This window comes from Eurytemora carolleeae, unplaced genomic scaffold (assembly GCF_000591075.1).
Source record: "Eurytemora carolleeae unplaced genomic scaffold, Eaff_2.0 scaffold145, whole genome shotgun sequence".
NCBI classification, from domain to species: Eukaryota; Metazoa; Arthropoda; class Copepoda; order Calanoida; family Temoridae; genus Eurytemora; species Eurytemora carolleeae.
The window spans coordinates 281,919-306,000 of record NW_019396195.1 but is presented as its reverse complement, the minus strand read 5'-3'; the positions used below and the strand labels follow the sequence as shown (position 1 = coordinate 306,000).

The 24,082-nt window shown below is 31.6% G+C and overlaps 2 protein-coding genes across 4 annotated transcripts in view; one reads left to right on the top strand and one right to left on the bottom strand.

Moving 5' to 3' along the window:
- The first annotated feature begins 452 nt into the window (after window positions 1–452).
- On the top strand, window positions 453–9,301 carry LOC111697853 (myb-like protein X). 3 transcript variants are annotated; one of them, XM_023467990.1, is made up of 7 exons: window positions 453–598; window positions 1,180–2,250; window positions 2,767–2,825; window positions 5,681–5,781; window positions 6,688–6,892; window positions 7,493–8,743; window positions 9,150–9,301. In XM_023467990.1, the coding sequence occupies exons 1-7, from the start codon at window positions 546–548 to the stop codon at window positions 9,248–9,250; spliced, it is 2,841 nt and encodes a 946-aa protein (XP_023323758.1). In that variant the 5' UTR covers window positions 453–545; the 3' UTR covers window positions 9,251–9,301. The 3 variants fall into 3 exon arrangements, with proteins under 3 accessions (XP_023323758.1, XP_023323756.1, XP_023323757.1); XM_023467988.1 differs by having other exon boundaries at window positions 453–599; window positions 1,175–2,250; XM_023467989.1 differs by having other exon boundaries at window positions 453–604.
- A 5,126-nt stretch (window positions 9,302–14,427) lies between these two features.
- The window catches only part of LOC111697845 (synaptotagmin 1), a 38,837-nt gene continuing 29,182 nt past the window's right edge, over window positions 14,428–24,082 (bottom strand). The window contains exons 10-14 of the mRNA XM_023467976.1: window positions 23,019–23,114; window positions 20,265–20,372; window positions 18,876–18,958; window positions 18,339–18,417; window positions 14,428–15,176 (exon numbers count right to left, since the gene is read on the bottom strand). Coding sequence (XP_023323744.1) covers window positions 15,048–15,176; window positions 18,339–18,417; window positions 18,876–18,958; window positions 20,265–20,372; window positions 23,019–23,114 — 495 coding nt within the window. The 3' untranslated portion in view covers window positions 14,428–15,047. The remainder of the gene's footprint in view (window positions 15,177–18,338; window positions 18,418–18,875; window positions 18,959–20,264; window positions 20,373–23,018; window positions 23,115–24,082) is intronic.

The following is a 24,082-nucleotide window of genomic DNA, read 5'->3' as shown; positions in this document are numbered from 1 at the left end:
TGCGCCTTGGGTTCAAGAAGTACAAATTATATAGAGATGGTAAAATTCAAATTCTATTTAAAATCAATGAAGTAAGAATGATAAATAATATTTTGCTGGGAATATTTTCTTTAATCATTATAATGTTTTATTTACTTTTACAGCTTTATTATTACTCCTGAAAAACTGATATTGATTTATTAATATTAAAATATAAACTTATTTAAACAGAAAACTATTAAGTGTCATAAACGTTCATTGTGTTGTAATCTGAACCTTTTACAACGGAGGATGGAAAAAGTTTTTTCATCATTATTTATTTATAATGTTTGGACAGAAAAGTTATAAACTTCTACTTTTCTTCATTCAAAATTTATTTTATACGAATATCAACTATTATTCTGTTTGTTTTATAGAAAAAATATTTTTTTCCTGGAAAAACAAATGTATTGCAGCCAATTAGAAAAGCCCTACAGTTATAATGGTATCATCAAAGCATTGTTTTCAAGAATAAAGAAAAGCAGTTTTAGCAGGATTCATATGTTAAAGTTAAAGTGAATGCCAAAATGTTAATTTTGCTAATTTTCTTTGTATTTAGTGAAACAGTTTCGCTTTCAGAGTTAAAGAAAATATTCTGATTTAAGCAATGAAACATTGATATCACATTTAAACTTTTGTTTTTATTTTATTTCATTAATGTAACACTAGTATACAATCCAGGATTGGAACACTAGTCTACAATCCAGGATTGGAACACTAGTCTACAATCCAGGATTGGAACACTAGTATATAATCAAGGATTGGAACACTAGTATACAATCCAGGATTGGAAGGATTGGAACACTAGTCTACAATCCAGGATTGGAACACTAGTCTACAATCCAGGATTGGAACCTTAGTCTACAATCCAGGATTGGAACACTAGTATACAATTCAGGATTGGAATACTAGTCTACAATCCAGGATGGAATACTAGTCTACAATCCAGGATTGGAACACTAGTCTACAATCCAGGATTGGAACACTAGTATACAATCCAGGATTGGAACACTAGTATATAATCAAGGATTGGAAGGTTGTACATCTCTGTTAAATTCTTTACAAAGAATTGCATAAATGAAAAAGTTTGATCACCCTGAGTCTTTTTCAAATAATTGTTTTTTCCTTTTCTTAAAAAGTTGAACATTTTCTTTAGTATAGATCTGTTTCTTCAGTTGGAAACCAAACAGTTGGAAACCTGACAGATGGGAACCTAACATCTGGAAATTTTACAGCTGGCAACCTGACAGCTGGAAACCTGTCAGCTGGACACCTGACAGCTGGAAACCTGTCAGTTGACAAATTGACAATTGACAACCTCACAGTTGGAAATTTGTCAGTAGAAAACCTGACAGCTGTAAACCATAAAAATCTACTTATTAAAAATGGCAATGTAGAAATCCCTGGACAAGCCGCTAAAATAGTTACAATTGGTTTCCCAGTGATTAAAAGCCCCCAGGTTGTTTCAGTTCCAACAGCAGGCCTTCAGACTGGCCTGCAGGTCAACAACCTGCAGACAGGAGTTCAATCAGTTCCTGGACTTAACATGGTTGGGTTTCAGACTTATTCTGATCAACAGGCAGGACTTAAAGTACTTGACACTCAACCAGTAACCAGCAACATAGATACTGGTGAGGTAAATGCCATCCAAGGAGTACAAAATACTGGCATCCAATACCCAGTTGGTTTTCAACCAGTAAGCTTACATACATCTGGCATTCAACCATCGTTTCCGACAAGACTTTCTACAGCTGTGATGCCAGTCAGCTTCCAACAAACTGGACTCCAGGTCGTTGCACAAACAGCTGATCTACCACACCCTGTTCTACAAACAGCTGGTTTACCACTAACTATTTTACAAACAGCTGGTTTACCATACACTGTTTTACAAACAGCTGGTTTACCACAAACTGTTCTTCAAACAGCTAATTCACCACAAACTGTTTTACAAACAGCTGGTTCTAGTGCACCACAAACTGTTTTACAAACAGCTGGTTTACCACAAGATGGTTTACAAACACCTAGTGCACTACAGTCTGTTTTACAAACAGCTGTTTTACCACAAGTTAGTCTACTAACAGCAGATATACCACAAGTTGATCTACAGACAGCTAGTGCACCACAAACTGGTTTAAAAACATTTGATTCTCCACAAACGCCATCACTTGATTTTAAACCACCTGCTCATAAAAAATCTAGACTAGAAGATTCTGAGCAAGAGCAAAACAATAGGTAATCTCCTAAAAGTTTTCTGTAAAACAAGAACTCTTTGATTTTACTGAAAATAAACTAAAGTTTTCAACTGCTTTTCTGCTCTGTAATTGCAAAAACTTTTCTGCAATATATATGCAAATTTCAAGCTCCAATATATCAGCACTCTATATATAGACTTACTTTGCACCAAATTAAGATTATAAAGCTGATATTTGTCTTTGTGAAGTGCGAATTGTGTTTCAATGTGTGTCTTGTTTCTTTGATCCTTTTGATCTTTGTTGTATCCATTCAGTATAATTCCAGCGTGGTAGCCGACTGGACCCCTTCCCAGTACAGGGCATTTAGCCGAATTAAAATTCTGTGACATCAACAAACAAAAAGATAACGTTATATTATTGTTAAAGAGAAACAATCACAAGCTTGATCGAATAATTTATAGAAATTGCATAAATACCTAGTTAATTTATCTTTTTTTAAATAATATATGAAGAAATATTAACAACTATTTATTGTATTGAATATATATATATTTAGGAAAAGTATGATGAAATCGGATCAAGTGAATTTTATCCCAAAGAATTTTTCTTCCGCAGGTAAATATTTAATGCTTTTTTCCCGAAGTTTTTTCTTCTGATTTTCCCTCACCTTTGTTATTCTGATTTCTATTCCACGTTTTTTTTCATATGTTTCCCTGCTTTTTTTCTTCTGATTTTTCTCCACGGTTTTTATCTGGTTTTGTCCTCGGTTTTTTCTTCTGATTTTGTCCACGTTTTTTTCTGGTTTTGTCCACTGTGTTTTCTTCTGATTTTGTCAACGGTTTTTTCTTCTGATTTTGTCCACAGTTTTTTCTTCTGATTTTGTCCACAATTTTTTCTTCTGATTTTGTCCACAGTTTTTTCTTCTGATTTTGACCACAGTTTTTCTTCTGATTTTGTCCACAGTTTTTTTTCTGGTTTTGTCCACAGTTTTTTCTTTTGATGCTGTCCACAGATTTTTCCTCTGATTTTGTCCACAGTTTTTCTTCTGATTTTGTCCACAGTTTTTCTTCTGATTTTGTCCACAATTTTTTCTTCTGATTTTTTCCAGAGTTTTTTATCTGATTTTGTCCACAGTTTTTCTTCTGGTTTTGTCCACCGTTTTTTCTTCTGGTTTTGTCCACAGTTTTTTCTTCTGATTTTTCTCCACGTTTTTTCTTCTGGTTTTGTCCACGGTTTTTTCTTCTGGTTTTGTCCACAGTTTTTTCTTTTGATTTTTCTCCACAGTTTTTCTTCTGATTTTGTCCACGGTTTTTTCTTCTGGTTTTGTCCACGGTTTTTTCTTCTGGTTTTGTCCACAACTTTTCCTTCTGATTTTGTCCACAGTTTTTTTTCTGGTTTTGTCCACAGTTTTTCTTTTGATTTTGTCCACGTTTTTTTCTGGTTTTGTCCACAGTATTTTCTTCTGATTTTGTCCACAGTTTTTCTTCTGATTTTGTCCACAGTTTTTTCTTCTGATTTTGTCCACAGCTTTTCTTCTGGTTTTGTCCACAGTTTTTTCTTCTGATTTTGTCCACGTTTTTTTCTGGGTTTGTCCACAGTTTTTCTTCTGATTTTGTCCACGGTTTTTTCTTCTGGTTTTGTCCACGTTTTTTCTGGTTTTGTCCACTGTGTTTTCTTCTGATTTTGTCCACAGTTTTTCTTCTGATTTTGTCCACAGTTTTTTCTTCTGATTTCGTCCACAACTTTTCCTTCTGATTTTGTCCACAGTTTTTTTTCTGGTTTTGTCCACAGGTTTTTCTTTTGATTTTGTCCACGTTTTTTTCTGGTTTTGTCCACAGTTTTTTCTTCTGATTTTGTCCACAGTTTTTCTTCTGATTTTGTCCACAGTTTTTTCTTCTGATTTTGTCCACAGTTTTTCTTCTGGTTTTGTCCACAGTTTTTTTTTCTGATTTGTCCCGAGATACACAACACGGTTTCAATTTGTTAAATAAAATCAAAACTTTCCAATTGCCTAAAATCTCAGTCATTTTTAAAGATACAGAAAGGATAGACCATGTTTAAAAAGTCAATGAGGCTTTGAGGCCTATTCCAGTTTTTGACGTATCCCATGCAATGATATCAAGGCGCATGCCATTTATTAGCTTTTCAGCCGGAACTCAACGACAATTTTATGTCGTCTTTTGAATTTCATGTTTATCGGGACACCCTGTATCATAAATCTGAAGTTTGTAAACTCTGGGAAGAAGATAGAAGAGTTGAAGAAGCTCTCTGAGCCAGATATTATAATTAATGTTTACAAAACTTTGCATTTTAATTGTCAACTCAGCCAAACTCATGCAACCCGGCTCTTATACACTGTATTTCTACCAGCCAAAACCAAACTTCCTCGTATATATTTCTTATTTAAAAAAGTAAGGAATGTTTAGTTCCAAGGTACTATAGGGCCATTTGACAGTATATCGTGAGAGCAACTATCAAATAACCACTACCTAAAAACTCAACTTCCTTGTCACGCACCCCTGACCCTTAAGTAAAAGTAAATTCAACCTAAAGTCTGACCGCGTCAATCTTGTTGCATCGGCTAGTCCTATTGAGTGTCTTCATTTATCCAATGTCCGGGAGATACAGTACAAACTGGGACCGGAAAGGTCGACCCGACTCGGAAATTCAAATGTATTACGGCTGCCCGTGTTGTATAAAAATGTTAAACACCGTACTTAATGAACTTTGTTCGATGCAAGGTGTTAATGCAAGGAAAGCTATTTCAGAGGTGTACGCGTCTTTTGTACTGCAGTGTACTGTCTCTGGGCGTTCATGCAATTACAAGACGGATGTGGAAGCCTGACATTGGATCGATCTTTCACATAAAAAATCAATGAAATATTCTGTTTATAGGAAACTGTTATGTGAATTATCAAAATTATTAAAATGTAATGCTTTTAACCTCCTCGGATACTAATGTAACACTGATGCATCTATTCTTGTATACAAACACCGCCCAGAGAGAACAGGTTTCAATATGTACGCAGAGTATACGCAACTGCAATTAACTTTCCTCGCCTTACAACCTTGGTCCGATGAAGCATAAATCAAATATGTTTTTAAATTTTGAAAATTAATATTTCCAAAAATTACTTGCTCGTTTCTACTGCAGCAATATAAAAATATGTTATCAATATCAAACCATTCAGAACCTAGGAAACGACAATATTTTCAAAATTTTGCACGACATTATGCATATGAGGAGTACAAATATCCTTTTTATATCCAACTCTGGATTCGATATTCCGCAGCAATCCATTTTTAAGAACAGATAAGTTCCAGTTCCATTTATAAAAGCAGGATAAGTAAAAAAGTTGCTACTTGGGATATTGCACATTGGGTATGTTGCCACTTGGAAAGTCGCCTTGGGAAAATGCTTTCGGGAAAGTACCTAACACCTTATGTTTTACCCGGCCATGTGTATACAGGAGAGAAAACAGATGAAGAGAAACAGGAAAGACAGAGGAAACAGGAAAATTTCTCCGAAACAGGGACATCTGTTAAGGGAAATGATACAAAAGGAGAACAGGACAGAAGCTCATATTTTCAATAATATAAATTATAAAAAATATAAAAATTTGATAAATTCGAATAGATGAAAGGAAAAATTTAAATCTTTTTATGTATGCAGACTATATAAATTATAAATATTAGCCAACGAGTCGTAATTTTTTTACTTTAAAATATACTCTAAAATATTCCAAGATGATGGAATTAGTAAATTTTCCATTTGTTGTGTGAAATTTTGAAATTCCAAACATATTCCTAAATTCTAATAGAGTTTCGATTTAAATTAATACAATATTGTCTTCTTACGGAGAAAAATTATGATGAAGCCTATAAGCTCCAAAGATTTTGGGGCCTTAAGTAAAAACTTTTTAATGTTAGGCAGTTTAGGTTTATTTATATAACTATTATATTTGTAAACACTTTGATGTGTAATATCTGGAAAAATTACGATGTGAATCGATTAATATTAATTTGATTAATGGCTGTGCCCCCCCCCCCCCCTGCAAGAGTAAATTCAAGGTGAAATAAGTGCTTTTACTGTGTACAAATATTTTAAGAAACTTATCATTCATTAATTCCAAAGAAAAGTAAAGGTGTTTGAAACTCTTTAAAAATTACTTGATTAAGTTGAATAGAGTCTTCTGATTAGAATGCGGTCTTTAAATGGTTTATTTAATGAATACGCAAAGACAATTTTTTTTTACAGTTGCAGGGAATCATGGAAAAGACGGTAAATACACTCCGTACAATCGTGTCTGAAGTTTCATCCTTTGTGATAAACCCTGTATGTAGTTAGGATAAAAAACAGTTCTTTAAAAGTTTTTAGAGGAATGCCAAGGAAAACCTTTATTTAAAAGGTATTCCTTGAATCAATTCAATTCATTCAGTCGACCTAAAATTAATATTAATATGAACTTCTGAACAGGAAGAGTATACTCAACCCCTTAAAAGTCTACCTAAAGCTAATCTACCTACCACGAATCAACCTGAACTTAGTCTACCTACCACAAATCTACCCGTATTTAACAGGATGTTGATCGGTAATAATGTGGATGAAGTGGTTGATGGTAAATTTATCATTTCAAACGAAACCTCAAACGAAACCACACCAGAACCTAGTATTTTAAAAGGTAAAATAAATACATAAAAAAAATCGATAAGGTTTAAAAAAAAATTACAGTAAAGTTTCCAAAAAATAAAGTTTTCAAAAGCAATTCAAAATTGTATTGGGTAATTTATATTTAGAAATAATTTGATTGCTATGTCCAGTTCGCTGATCTTCCCCCATATTTGTAAATGCAAGCTCCAAAGATTAGATGGAAAACTTTCAGAGGATTATATTAAAATGACTTAAAAGATCTTAAATTTATACTTTTAGAATACAATTTATTAATCCACTTTTTTAACATTATGGGATTAATAGGATATTTTTTGTTACGAACAATCATGACTCATAGATATCATGCTTGTTCTGACAAACTTTTAATAACACACAGTCGTCATCGTATATAAATAAAGACGACTTTCGATTCCAATTTTTGATTTCTACCAAGCTTTCAAACAGCATGAAAACACATAAACATAGAAATAAAGAGAAGTTGTCAATTTACGGCTTCTAATTAATTTGAAGAAATCTTGTAAGAAATCAAAACTTAATTAGATAGGTGTGTATTGACATTAACGTCCGCAACTACAGAAAAAATTGTAAATAATTTTTTTACCAATTTTAGAATCTAAAACTGAGATTGCTGACGATACTTCTCCAATAATGACTACAACTGAACCTGATGAAAACGTAACCAAATCTGCTCCTGGAAATACAACTGGAGATACCACTAACACAGAAGAAGGAAGAAATGAAGAAGACGAAAATGGATTTCCTCTTCTTGACACAGAAGGTTCTAAGTTCGATGTAGAAAAGAAAGAAACAAAGGAGGAAACCAATGATGATGGAAATGATCAAGGAGAAATGGAGAAAGAAATTCCGAAGGAACAGGTTGAACAAAATTTGGATACAGCAGAAACTGAGAAAGAAAGTTCTGATAACGAAAAAGAAGAAGAAAAAACTGAAAAAGATGGAAAAGAGACACAAAGTTTAGATCCGAATGAAAAGACAAAAGAAAGTAAAAAAGAGGAAGAAAAGAACAGAGCAAGTTCTGATCCCAATAAAAACGAGAAAGAAAGTTTGAATCCTAAAAAAAACGAGAAAGAAAGTTCTGATCCCAAAAAAGACGAGAAAGAAAGTTCAGATCCAAATGAAATAGAGAAAGAAAGTTCTGATCCCAATAAAAATGAGAGAGATAGTTCTGATGCCAATGAAGACAAGAAAGAAAGTTCTGATACCAATAAAAACGAGAAAGAAAGTTTTGGTCCCAACAAAGACGATAAAGAAAATTCTGATCCCAATAAAGACGATAAAGAAAGTTCTGATCCAAATCAAGAAAAGAAAGAAAGTTCTGGTCCTAATAAAGACAATATAAAAAGTTCTGATCCCAATAAAGACGAGAAAGAAAGAATAAATCCTAATGAAAACGAGAAAGAAAGAAATCCTTACAAAAAAGAAAAAGACAAAGACAGCAAAATTTCGGATATAGACAAAAAGAAGGAAGAAACTCCTAAGAAAAACCAGATTGAAAATACTGATGAAAAAGAGAAAGAAAATGAAAGTGAAAAAGAACAAGGAAAGAAAAAGAACAACGACGAAAAATCCGGAAATAAGAAAAAACAAACATCAGAAAAAGATGAAGAAAGCATACTGCCTAATGTGAAAAAAGACGATCAGAAAGATAAAAATAAATCTAACAAAAATAAAAGTGGTAATTTTGACTTTGAAATTGATAATAAGATTATTCGAAGATCAGGAAACAAAAAGAAGATCGAAGAAAAAAACCCAGGAAAAGTTAAAGTCGGCACAAAGAAGAATGATAATTTGGCGATGTTTCTAAATTTAGACTCCAAGTTAGAAACTGCTACTGATATAGGAAAAGAAATAAGAAAACAAATAGTAAAGGAAAAGACTCAAAGGGGGGGTGAAAAGAATATATTAGGAATGAAGATTGTATATTTGTAACCTAAAATTGTATACTTTTGATATTTCAAACTTAGATTAATTGATCTAACAGAAATCATAAGTCATAGGTCTACGACATTGGGTTGTAAAGATATGGGGATAAAAGCAGATTTTGAGATAAAAAAATTAACTCTCTTGAGCAACTTTTTGTCATAGAAAAAGATTTTTTTTACTCTTTTGAGCATGTTCTAAGTTACAAAAAATTTAGATTTGGGCGGCTTGAAAGTTTTAATTTTACAATCCTGTATGAAAATTCTAATCGTTTATTATTTCAACCTGCATGATAATTTAATTTCATCTAAATTTCTTTACGCTAGGAAAAAGTAAATCTAAATCTGCAGATGATTCCAATTTGATGATTAAAAACAAGCAGATAAAAAGAACTAGAAACAAGAGAAACAGCAATAGATACATTTGAACTCTGTTTTATAAAATGATATATCTAAAAATAATATTTAACATACTAAAATCTCTTCATTTTTGGAAAAATACCGATATTATCCGTAACTTGGATATTGTATGGGGAAGGGAGGGGTGGAGTAAAAGGTTATATAAGAATTTGTATAATGTATATATACTAGGGAAGAGTACCCAGGCAAAGTGGAAAAGTTGCCAACTTTTCCTCATTTTATACAATCTCTAATCCTCAGTAAACAGGGACTAGATTTAATGAATAGAGAGAAGTAGTTCAACTGCGAAGACGTAGCTGAACCACTTCTTTTGCGCTCCGGTTTAAGTTTAAGAGAACTACGTCTACCAGCGTCGACTAGATATATAGCTTGAGCTTTTTTCTATCAATCTATAAATTAAAATCGCTATATAAACTAGGACAGGGAAACGGGGGTAGAGGGTGATACCGATAATTACGAGGGGTTGCTTCTGTTTCTGTGAAAGTGAATGAAGAGTTATTTCTAAGTGACCCATCAATTATTGAGTGGTATTTACGTGAGAATGGTTNTTGAGTGATATTTACATGATAATGGTTCCTCTTAAACTACAATTATTGAGTGGTATTTACATGATAATGGTTCCCCTGAAACTTGTTCCTGATCAAGGATGAGTAAATGCATGAGCTTGTATTTTATTCACAGAAACTATAGTAATTTTTAATAGTTATTTATGCAAAAAATACATAAAATAGTCTGGCACGGTAAATAGCTTGAATTTAGTCCTACAGTCCCTTTAACAACATAAGTGAAGGCATAGTTTACATTGAACATTGTTAATGTAAAAAATATATGTTCATTTTGCATAAATTGAATGAAACTGAATTTACTTAAAAATCGCTGCTAATAAAGTGCTAATAAATTAAATACATAAACTCAGTTTTCATCATCATATTTTATGCAAATTAGAAAACTATTAAATACAATAAAACATCTTTATTTGAAAAATTGAATTGGCTTCTTTATTCAAATTTTGCGGATATAGACTATCATACTATCAGCCTACCATACTATCAGACTATCGGACTATCAGACTATCAGACTATCAAACTATCGAACTGACCCAGATTTATAACACATTAGCTAGAAGAGGACAAAATAATAATAATAATGGTGGTTAGAGTAGATTAACACTGGGGTTTCAGCTCTATTCAAGCTCTGCAGGGGGAATTTCAGATATGAAAGGCGGGGAAATTTATGCTGTGAGGGATGAAGGTTCATCCATTCAAAAGATAAAAGAAGGAAAACTTAAATTTTCGCTGTATTTATGATGCTATTCAAATAAAGGTTAGGGAGACAGAAAGTTTGAGAGATGAAACGGTTATAGTCTCTTAGAAATGGGAAATTTAAAAATAATATGGAAAGTGTTTTTTTTTTGGGCGAAAAGAAACTCAAGTTTTGTCAAAAACTCAAACTTTCTAGTCCCTATATCTGTAACCTGATGTTGTAAACCTTTGATATATAAAACTTTTTTCTAACAGAATTCATTGTTTGAAATACCAAAGGACTTCAGTTGGAAATATATTGGGATTAGAAAATCATAGTTTGCTGTGGCAAAAACTCAGTTACTTTCTTGCCATAATCATCTCCTCACAAAACTTAGGCCAGATCGGCTCAGCTTTTTTGAAATTTGAAGATAAAAACCACCCAGAAAATGCCAAGAAAATGAAAAAGAAATCTTGGGATTGGTGGTTTAATTTTATAATTTTAAATTGTTCAGAAAAAAACGTCAGTTAAAAGAAGTGGTTTTTTCTTTCTAGAAAGCCTGTGCCACCAAGATCCCCGCAATCTTAAATTTTAACACAAACTCCTCTTATTCTAGAAAAAGATTGAGTTTGGTCGACTGACTTTTAAAATATTTTCAGATTTAGGAAAAACTTTTTAATAAAATTCCTATTTTAGGACAAATCAAATCTTTGATTAGTCTCAAAGTTAAATTTAGAAGCTTTTAACAAAAGTTTTAACATCAAGGTAATCTAAAAATGTAAATCAGCCTTGCCTATTTGCCTGTTTTTTTTATCCAAGGAACGTCAAAACGGCTGAACCAATCGGCCCCTAAAATGACATTACCACCAGAGCCCAGGGAAGGTTTATGAAAAAATCTCGAATTATTCGATTTTAAAAATCCGTCAATTCAAATAGCAAAATCCACGAAAGGTTTAGCTTTTAAAGAAGTGCAAAAAAATGACGACTTGAAAAGCAACAATTTAAAGCTAAATAAAAGGGGTTTGACTTGGATATGCATAGAGCCGGCCCTTCAAGTTTAGAATTATTGAAAACACAAAACAGAAACAAAAATTATAAATCAACAAACTTAAAGATATTTTTTCAGTTTACCCTTAATATTTCAATATATTCTCTTTCTTAAAAGTAATAAAACACATAAGGTAAACCAGTCTTTCCTTAAAAATGCAAGAAGAGAATGCACTTTCGAATTTTTAATTTGCATAAATATTTGATTTTTTTCATAATTTATCAAAATGTAAAATATTGGAATCTTTTCCAGAAAAATCAAATGTATTCTGAAAAATAAAAAATAAATTAAAATAAAAAAAACTTCAACATATTTTTTGGTTTACTGACTGCTAACAAGAATTAACTAAAATCAAATGGTGTTTAATGGATTTCATAATAGAGTGTAAAATAACTCCGGGAATGGAACTTTTTGAACAACAATATTTCACTGAGCAATATATCATATTGACGAGAACTGAAGAAGGACATGAGAAGGACTAAACTAACTTAAATTTCTTTCTACAGAACTCATGTACACCACAAGTACTCAATGACATAAGAACAGCCAATGTTCACAACCGGCCTAGTTAATCTATATCTTTAAAACATCTCTGTACATTTATATCTTTCAAGATGAAAAATATCGTCTTATGCGCAATCTATCTTTATCTATGATTTTATCCCTTTCAAACTATTTTTTTCGTCGTTAACATTAATCGTTAAAAACTTAAATTTATTTTAAATCTTCTCTTCTTACCTCTGTTGAATTACAAAAGAATTCCTATAATATTTATTTCAAAATGTCTTAGACTAGCTAATACATAATAGCTATACAAGTTTCCGTTCAAAGACCTGGACGGACACTAAGAAATTATCAATACTTACAGAGCAGAGAATAGATGCATGATGACTAAGGAATTTAGTCTTTGCTACAAACTCAAATATTCTAATACATATATCTATGCAACCTGATGGTGTAAACCTTTGATATTTCAATCTTAGATTATACTAGATCCAACATAACTCATAGTTTAATAGCTAAGAGGTTTACGGCATTGAGTTGAAAGCAAAAAGGGATTAATAAATTAGAGTTTGCAAAGGCCCTATTCCTTAATCAAAGAGGACGAGTTATTGAATTTAGCTTGATCTGAGAATGGGATTTTATGACCTCCCCCCTTCAGCTGTTTATTTACTGTTTATAAATATCTTGAGTTACTAAAGTTAGGTTATGACAAAGGAATTGAGTTTTTGCCACAAACTCTGATTTTCTAACCCCTATATCTTTGTGACTCGATGTCGTAGATCTTTGATATTTCAAACTATGAATTCTGTTTGATCAAATAGTTGTAGTTAGAAATATCACAGGTTTACACCATCGAATTGCAAAGATATAGGGACTAGAACATTTGAATTTGTGGCTAAAACTCAATTCCTTTCAGCCTAAAATGTGAATATTTTGCAGTTGAGATATTTATTTGTCCAGAGCTGTCTACAAACCAATAGGAGTTCTCTCATTGATTGCGCGCGCAAAATTCCAAAAATTGGCACGCGCTTCTGATTGGCGGTTTGGTTTCAAAAATCGACGCCTGATTGGTTGCAGCTTAGATAAATAAACTTAGAAGATTAAGCATCGATATCGATATCCACAATTCTAAAGTTTTCAGCTCAGGTGCCTTATCATTGCCCAGTAAGTCTATTAATAAATATCCTTTAAGCATCCATACATGTTTTCTATATCCACGGTCCTGTTTTTATAATATATCCGGTATTAATATAAACATTCTTTTATCCAGCCCCGATAGATTTTCTTGTACACCCTGTTAAAGAACCATATTTTTTACATTGGTTTGTTCTCCAATGAGATTTGTAAATGTAGGTCTCTAATGATATATTCAAGATCATGCTGGTCTCCAATAACATGCAAATAATCTCTGATGAATAAAATTTCTTCGTCCAGGATGAATGGAATTAATTAAATAATACAAAATGTTTCTATTCTATAATATTTATATATATAGTAAACTATGTCGTGTTTGCGTTACAACATGAAAGAAAGAAATTTTTTCATAAACTAACAATAAGAAGTTTCTGCAGATAAATTCTATTAAAAAACATACAAATTCAGCCTAGAGCTCGGAGTTTAAACTTTATAACTGTCAACTTTCCAGTTTTAAGTTTGGATTTTTTTACTTAAATTCAGTCGCAAAATTCAACAATTATCATTTACATCCACACAAAATGATCACANGGGGGGGGGCTATTTTTAATTATTTAGAAACTTTTGTTAAAAAAAGGTGATGGAAAATACAAAACTTCTATATTTTTATATTTATAGCAAGAAAGAGTTCTTTAAATACATTTGTCCACACCAATTTGCCGGTATTAGCTTGAAAATAAACATCAACAAGGACAAAATAAAATTTAATAAGAAGTGTGGAGGAATAATTGTTATTCCTTAGCTTTCACTGAAAGCTGATCCGCAATATTCTAAGAAAAATTAATCTTTATGTTCGCATTCATAAATACCAGTCTCATACAAAAATCTTTAAAATCAACTACTTTTATGATAAAGCATTTTTAGCATGTTTAACAACGTTTTTTGTTTGAATCATTTTAAGCATTGTACAGTAAAAATAACACTTTTTAAATGTAGAGACATCATTAAGTATTTGACCAACAAATAGTTATGATTTTGTTTCCAAAAATGAAAAAGGAATATAAGAATAAAAATTGTAAATTAACTGTAAAAAGATGTTTAAAACTTAACATTTGATGTTTTCAAAATAAATAGCTAATTATTTTTATCCTCTTCACCAATCTAGGTAACTGTAACTAAATATCAGTAATATCTAGAGCATACACAAATAAAACAGATCTTACAAAAAAAAATCATTACTCATTTTTCTTTTTCATCTTTTTAAAAATCATTTCTATTGTTTGTTTTTTTAATTGCATTTACAGGTTTATAATTAGGGAGATGAGCAATGTTTGGGCCCTGGCATCTCTTTTTACTCCTGGGAAAGGGTGCCTGGAGTTTTCTTTTGTAACAATATTCCCTATTTTTTACCTGTTCAATTGTTCATAAATTATCTACTATTTTACTAATTTATTTGGTCAAAGTGGCAGAGAGGAATATTTTAGGCTTCCCTGTTTTTTTGTTGTCTTTTTAACACAGAAGAATATATAAGTTGGTTCTGTAGTTTAATAGTCTCTATGTCTTCTAAATAAAGATATTTATGAAAACCTGTGAATTGTGAGTATACACATTAAGATAAGCCAATACAAGCTTTTTGGTTTAGTTCTTTGGCATATTCTTTTTTGGACGAGATAAGCTCAGACAACTGACAAGCCATTTATATGGTTTTGGCCCAAGTTTGAGTTTGGCCTTTTTAGATTTTTTTCTTTTCTCCTGATTTCAGAATGATCTTAGGTTTTAATTTCAGATTTTGTCAAGGTTGGTATTTTTTAGTCCTGATCAGATCAACGTTTGGTAAGGTTCGGCACTTGGATTGATAAGCTTGCGTTAACATCTCTTTATTTCTTCTCCTCCTTCTCTTCCTTCTCTCCCTTGCTATCTTCCTTTTTCGGTTCTTTCTTCCCGTCCTTCTTCCCGTCCTTCTTTTTCTTCTCATCCTCATCATCCTCCTCACCTGGTTCAGGATCCTAAATAATAAAGGGACTGTTAACGTTATTTCGAATTAAACATTTTAAAGGGACTTTCTACAAAATGTTTCCTCTTTTATATAGAATTACACGCCTAATTATATTAAACAGTACACGTTATACCTTTTTAAGCAAAAACAGATGTAGCTATTCTTTGAAGTACCGTACTGGCTTTAAGGTAGCCATGGCAAGTTGTACAATGTACATGATATTTGTACAGAATAAACAGACGGCAAACCAAGACGGTTCACCAAATGAATAATCTCCTTCGATGAGATTAATGTGCTATAAAAGTGACAAGCAGCAGATACAAGGGAGAAAATTGACAGAATTTAATAGATTTATATGAACACGACGATTTCATTCTGATTGTGATGAGTTTAAATATTTTCATTGTTTCTCTTTAAATCGAGTCCGAATTAATGTTGACGTAGACTGTCCCTTTAAAAAGAGAAAACTCAGCTTTAAGATTTTTTTAAAATGACGAAACCAGAAGTTAGATTTAATTTAAGTTTGAAAAGTTCTGCACAATGAGAACTCAGCTCACGCTGGCAACATTAAGGAGGGGAGGAGGGGGGGGGATATGAAGCTATAAGACCGAAAAAACCTGTGAAATATAAGAAGACGGCTAAATTTTGTTATGATTTTGAGAAATCCAATGAATTATTTTCCCAACCAATGTCATTATTGTGCTGAATTTCCTTCCGTAGGGACATTTTTTTGGACTTTTATCGCAAACCAGTTATTTTTGCCGCTAAATCACTTATTTTACCATATTTGAAGTAATTTTGCATCACTTAACTTCATTGTTATCTTTAATTTTTGCAACACTTTTTACCCACTTACTCAGGCCCGGGGGTGTATATTAGTTTCTTCAGCTATAAGATAATACTAGTAAATTAATATATTTTCATATATTCTTTAGTTGAAAGATAATAATGGTAAATTAATATATTTTTATCTATTCTTTAGTTGAAAGATAATTCAAGTAAATTAATATATTTTCATCTATTCTTTAGTTGAAAGATAATACAAGTAAATTAATATATTTTCATCTATTCTTTAGTTGAAAGATAATACTGGTAAATTAATATATTTTCATTTATTCTTTAGTTGAAAGATAATACTGGTAAATTAATATATTTTCATCTATTCTTTAGTTGAAAGATAATACTGATAAATTGATATATTTTCATCTATTCTTTAGTTTAAAGATAATACTGTTAAATTAATATATTTTTATCTATTCTTTAGTTGAAAGATAATACTGTTAAATTAATATATTTTTATCTTTTCTTTAGTTGAAAGATAATACTGTTAAATTTACATATTTTTATCTGTTCTTTGTTGAAAGATAATATTGTTAAATTGATATATTTTATCTATTCTTTAGTTGAAAGATAATACTGTTAAATTAATATATTTTTATCTTTTCTTTAGTTGAAAGATAATACTGTTAAATTTACATATTTTTATCTGTTCTTTGTTGAAAGATAATATTGTGAAATTGATATATTTTTATATATTCTTTGGCCGAAGACAAACTAATTTGGTACCAAGCGTCATTTGCCAAGGTTTCCCTCTCTAATCAATCCCCCTCCCCTTGGTACCAGTCGGCGAGGGGGGAAAGTTTTATTTTTAGAACCTTATTATCATAATTTGTTATTCAAATTTGGACTAATTCAATCTTCATTTCTGTTCATTCAAAATACGATAAACCAGTTCTTAATCTTTTACCGTTCTTGTACAGGGATTAAAGGAATTGTATTATATAGAAAACAGGAATAAATACGCTAGGGAACCACAATTGAAAATACTGAATTTTAAGATGGAAAAAATGGATAATTTTATCAATTTAAAAATATGATGAATGGAACATGACACTCAATAAATGAAAGAGCACTTAAAGCTACGCCTACGGCACTTCTTATTCAAAGAATTTTGCATGTCGACATGAAATTTATTTTCAGAAAGAGAGTAATTTATACTTTGCGACCTTTTGCCCTCACGCACCTCTGACCCTTTAGTAAAAGTAAACTCAACCTAAACTCTGACCGCGTCGACCTTGTTGCACCGGCTAGTCCTATTGAGTGTCTGCTTTATTTACCCAATGTCCAGGCGATACAGTACAAACTGTGACCGGAAAGGTTGACCGGCTCGGAAATTCAAATGTACTACGGGAGCTTATTTTACATCTGTGAGTAAAAAAACAGACAGGTTCAAAAAGGTTGTCAGTTTTGTAATGTTTTTCAAAAAACAAAATCCTAACCCCTAGCCCACCTTTCATTAATACATAATTCATAATAATCATTAATTTTCTTATTTTTTCTGTTTATTCTGGCAACTCTGTGGAATATGTAAATTAGGTGGAAGAAATATTGACAGATTCCATCTCCCTACACTATTGCAGTGTACACGTACATTCACAACATTTTATACACAAAGAAAATAATATATTTCTCTAGATTCATATTTTTTCTTCATTTTTTATACAGTGAGTACAGTGAGATCCAGAAAATTTTTTTTTTGATTATTAAATTGAGAGGAATCTTCCACAGCAGTCCAGTCCTTACAGCTGGTCGAGTAAAAACCGGTATTGTTGTGCATGGCTTGTTTACCCTTCAGGGGTTAAATTCCTTCTTTCAGTTGCACCAGGCTGAAGATGGAATCTTGTTTTATTCTACAAACTGTAAAGCCGGGACCGCTGTGAGAGAGGTCCATTCTCTCCTGAGGGCGGTAAGCAATTGCTGTAAAAACTTTTAAATTGAGAATCAATGCTTAATCTCTTCAGTTCATTTTTTTCCCAAGTACCATTACCATATGCCATATCGCATAAAGATTAAAATAATCTGCAGATTAACAAAAGATAGAGATCTTCTTGATCTCAATATTCATAATACAATACAAGAGTTCAATGTTCTGAACATTTTAAGAGATTGCATACCGACATTTCTTAATTAAAAGAAATGAAAAAGACTATATTTATTCCACAGATTTCTTGTAATGCCTATAGAAAGTATGTAAATAGAATGTGTCTCAACTGTATTATTTTTGATTAAATAATAAATCTGGTTTTAGCAACAATTAAGAAACCTTACAGTCACTAAAATATTGAACACAAATTTCAAAAATATTTTATAAATTTATGGAATAATTTGTTACCTTCAGAACGTGCCAGTGAATGATCGGTCTGCGGGGATTCTCAATCATCTCAATCCAGTGTTTCTTTTCCAGTTTTTTCCTAAACATTAATATTTTGATCTAGTTCTTTTCCAGTTTTTTCCTAAACATTAATATTTAGATCCAGTTCTTTTCTAGTTTTTTCCTAATCATTATTATTTTAAGTAAGTTTTTTTCCAATTTTTTCATAAACATTATTTTAATCCAGTTTTTTCCGAAACATTATTATTTTTATCCAGTTTTTTCATAAAGATTATTATTTTAACCCAGTTTTTTCATAAACATTATTATTTTAATCCAGTGTTTTCCATAAACATTTAAATTTTAATCCATTTATCCACATTATTTATAAACATTTTTATTTTGACCCAGTTGTGCTTTTCCAGCTTTTCCTAGACATAAACATTTTGATCCCGTTTTTTCCTAAATTTTATCATTTAAATCCAGTTTTTATCATTAGACAATATAGTCTTAAACTGAAATGTTAGAAATAAGTTAGATTTGTAATTTTCAACTGACCTATTGTGTCCTAAAGTAACTTTTCCAATAGGATCCGATCCTCCGATCCTGTCATAATCCAATACTGTTATATCCAGGTTAACCTAGATATACAAATATATTTATATATTCTTCTCCTAGATATACCTAGATATACAATATTAACCAATATTCTTCTCCTAGATATACAATATTAACCAATAGTCTTCTCCTAGATATACATAGATACTCAAATATTAACCAATATTCTTCTCCTAGATATACATTGATACTCAAATATTAACCAATATTCTTCTCCTAGATATACCTAGATATACAATATTTATCCAATATTCTTCTCTTAGATATACATAGATACTCAAATATTAACCAATATTCTTCTCCTAGATATACATAGATACTGAAATATTAACCAATAGTCTTCTCCTAGATATACCTGAATATACAAATATTAATCAATATTCTTCTCCTGAGCTAACCAATCTACTCCTGAGCTAACCAGTCTACTCCTGAGCTAACCAATCTAATCCTGAGCTAACCAATCTACTCCTGAGCTAACCAATCTACTCCAGAGCTTACCAATCTACTCCTGAGCTAACCAATCTACTCCTGAGTCAACCAATCTACTCCTGAGCTAACCAATCTACTCCTGAGCTTACCAATCTACTCCTGAGTTAACCAATCTACTCCTGAGTCAACCAATCTACTCATGAGCTAACCAATCTACTCCTGAGCTAACCAATCTACACCTGAGCTAACCAATCTACAATCTACTCATGAGCTAACCAATCTACACCTGAGCTAACCAATCTACTCCTGAGCTAACCAATCTACACCTGAGCTAACCAATGTACTCCTGAGCTAACCAATCTACTCATGAACTAACCAATCTACTCACGAACATACCAACCTACCCATGAACTAACCTATCTACTAATGAGCTAACCAATCTACTCATGAACTTACCAATCTACTCATGAGCTAACCAATCTACTCATGAACTAACCAATCTACTCCTGAGCTAACCAATCTACTCCTGAGCTAACCAATCTACACCTGAGCTAACCAATCTACAACTGAGCTAACCAATCTACTCATGAGCTAACCAATCTACTCATGAGCTAACCAATCTACACCTGAGCCAACCAATCTACTCCTGAGCTAACCAATCTACATCTGAGCTAACCAATCTACTCATGAGCTAACCAATCTACTCATGAACTAACCAATCTACTCATGAGCTAACCAATCTACTCATGAGCTAACCAATCTACTCCTGAGCTAACCAATCTACACCTGAGCTAACCAATCTACTCATGAGCTAACCAATCTACTCATGAACTAACCAATCTACTCATGAGCTAACCAATCTACACCTGAGCTAACCAATCTACTCATGATCTAAAATACCTTTTTTAGAGTATTCTCTTCCACGACGAAGACAAAGGACTCATTGTAGTATGGGTTCAAATTCGCGGTCTTCACGGTCGTCTTCTTCTTCTTTCCAATCCTTTTCCCCTAAAGTTCACACATTAGAAACTAGAGCAGATAGAAATATAAATTCTAAAATGATACGTTAGAAGCTAGAGCTGATAAAAATATAAATTCTGAAATGATACGTTAGAAACTAGAGCTGATAAAAATATAAATTCTAAAATAACAATTGACGTACAATTAATGCATTAGTACATAAATAATTCAGTCTCTTTGCAACCCTGATAGCAGAATCTCAATATATCATTTTTTTGAAAACTGAAAATAAAATTTGTTAAATTGTCGAATCTAGAAAATGTTTAGAGTTTTGTATGTGACGGAAGGAAGGACTGTACATAATTATCATTATAATCAGTCTCATGATTATGCAAAATTACTGCATCTGAGCCACGTTCTCATTTTCTCTTCCGAGCCACCTCTTCATTATAAAACTTGCATCTTCTAAGTTTGGCACCTTCACTAAGTTAGGCTTTAAACTGCCTATCATGATAATTAGTTTAATATGTTGAAGTTATAGCAACACCTATAGTCACAGTGAAAATAAAGTTAAGTAACTTCCAAAATTAAAGGTCAAGAAAAAGTGCTGACTTTACAATAGAAAATAAGGAGAATGTTATGACGAAGCTGTCCTTTCTCCTGGACCTGAGTTTTAAATAGTTTACTCAAAAAGTTAACAGGACCAAGTTTCTCTTCAAAGTTCTCCGGGTAGAGATTAGAACTAGAATAAACTCTCTGCAGGAAAGCACAATCTTATTTTATCTAAAAGTTTGGTTTGTGTAGACATGGAAGAATATATTTTAGTTTGAGTGAAGATAATTCTTTTTATTTGTGGTCGTCCAGATTTAGAATTGGGTTTCTTTTTTGAAGAGAAGAAAATATCCCACATGGGGGGGGGGCTTGCTTACCAAGTATAACTATAGATGTATGATAATATTAAAATTGTGATCTCTATTTGTCTCTCTGTCTCTTCGTTTGTAAGTCCGATCATAACCCATTGTCCGAATTGCCTCAAATTTTGATCAAGGAACTCAATAAAACCACGGGAATGTTCTTGGCTTGGTTTAAAAATTCTAAGTTGAGTTGGTCGGTCGACTTATATTCCAGTCAAAGCTGGGTTCCCAGGCTTGTTTATAATAAATATATCCATTAATTTTCATCAAAACTGCAATTTGAAATTTTAGATTTTAAGAACTTTCCATATAACACTAATTCTTAAGAAAAATGTGCTGCTTTAATGAAATGGAGCAATTACAAATCTCAATCTCAAGGTGCATTTTTTAAGCAAAAACATTGGCAATAGTTGTTGAGATGTCCGTATGTTTGGGCGTTTGTTTGTCCGACTGATTTATAAAAGCTTTGTTTAACCAAGAAAAAATTACTACAGTGATAATAAGAAAACTGTAGAATAGGAAGACGACATTTAAGCAACAAATAATTGTGATTTATGTGGTTACAAAGCAAATAATTTTATTAGGAACTAATAAAATTACTTTTTAAGTGAATTGGGCCATTTCACATTGCTCAATTGGGGTTTTCATGTTCATTTTCACTATATTAAGTCATAAATTGAGTCTAAAAGTCTTCTTCCTCTTCTAGAGTTTTCTGGTTATCACTGTATGTTTAACTCTTTAAAATTCATTATTTTCAATTGCTAATAAATCAACTAATGTGATGTTTAATTTTAGTTAAGTTCAATGAAAAAGGTAGATAATAAAAAAAATACTCTTTTATCCTTGTAAAATTCTGATAAAGTTTTGATTTTCATCCTATTCAGATTTAGACTCAATTAGCCGGGATTCCTCGGGAAATTGTTGAAAATTCATGAATGATTAAAATTTAGTAGTTTTCAGTCAAACTTCACTCTTCAGATTGTGAAAACTAAATTCATAATTTATTCAGTGCATTGTAAACTTTAGTTTATTTCAACTTCAATAGAGAAATCCCTACCTTTCAATCGAGTAGTTTATACATTTTAATTGAGTGGTTTTATCCCTATCTTATAATCAAATCTTGTAATATAGTAGTTTAATTCTGTACCTTTGAATCAAGTAGTTTGATTCTGTACCTTTGAATCAAGTAGTTTGATTTTAAACCTTGGAATCGGATAGTTTGATTTTTTACCTTGGAATCGAGTAGTTTGATTTTATACCTTTGAATCGAGTAGTTTGATTCAATACTTTGAATCGAGTAGTTGTTTCTATACTTTGGAATTGAGTAGTTTGATTCTATACCTTGGAATCGAGTATTTTGATTCCTAACTTTTAAATCGAGATGTTTGATTCCTAATTTTGAATTAAGAAGTTTGATCCCTAATTTTGAATCGAGTAATTTGATTCCTAATTTTGAATCGAGAAGTTTGGTCCCTATTTTTGAATCGAGTCGTTTGATTCCTACTTTTAAAAGAGTAGTATTGATTCCTACTTTAGAATCGATTAGTTTAATTCCTACTTTTGAATCGAGTAGTTTGATTCCTACTTTTGAATCGAGTAGTTTGATTCCTACTTTTGAATCGAGTATTTTTATTTCTACCTGTTGAATCTAGAAGTTAGATCATTAATTTTAAATCGAGTAGTTTAATTCTATACCTTTGAATAAAAAAGTTTTGTCCCCTACTTTAGTATCGAATATTTTGATCCTTACCTTACGAATAGTTTGAGGCTTGAGCCCTACCTTTGAATCAAGTAGTTTTATTTTAACATAGGGATCCGAAGCTCCAGTAATGTCCATTTTCTTCAATCGTTTGCATTCCAGGATTCCAATAGTCAACTAGAATAGGGATTCCAATAGCTAGCTAGAATATATATTCCATTAGTCAACTAGAATATATATTCCAATAGTCAACTAGAATATAAATTCCAATAGTCAACTAGAATAGGGATTCCAATAGTCAACTAAAATATATATTCCAATAGTCAACTAGAATGAGAATTCCAATAGTCAACAAGAATATATATTCCAATAGTCAACTAGAATATATATTCCAATAGTCAACTAGAATAAGGATTTAAATGGTCACTTAGAAAAGGGATTTAAATAGTCAACTTCTATAGGGATTGCAATAGTCAACTAGGATTGGGATTCCAATTGTCAACTAGATTAAGGATTTTAATTGTAAACTAGGATTGGGATTCCAATTGTAAATTAGATTAAGGATTTCAATTGTAAACTAGATTAAGGATTTCAATTATACACTAGGATTTGGATTCCAATTGTAAACTAGATTAAGGATTTCAATTGTAAACTAGATTAAGGATTTCAAATGTTAACTAGATTAAGGATTCCAATTGTAAACTAGATTAAGGATTCCAATTGTAAACTAGATTAGGGATTCCAATAGTCAACTAGAATTGGGATTCCAATTGTAAACTAGATTAAGGATTTTAATTGTAAACTAGATTAAGGATTTCAATTGTACACTAGGATTTGGATTCCAATTGTAAACTAGATTAAGGATTTCAATTGTAAACTAGATTAAGGATTTCAAATGTTAACTAGATTAAGGATTCCAATTGTAAACTAGATTAAGGATTCCAATTGTAAACTAGATTAGGGATTCCAATAGTCAACTAGAATTGGGATTCCAATTGTAAACTAGATTAAGGATTTTAATTGTAAACTAGATTAAGGATTTCAATTGTACACTAGGATTTGGATTCCAATTGTAAACTAGATTAAGGATTTCAATTGTAAACTAGATTAAGGATTTCAATTGTTAACTAGATTAAGGATTCCAA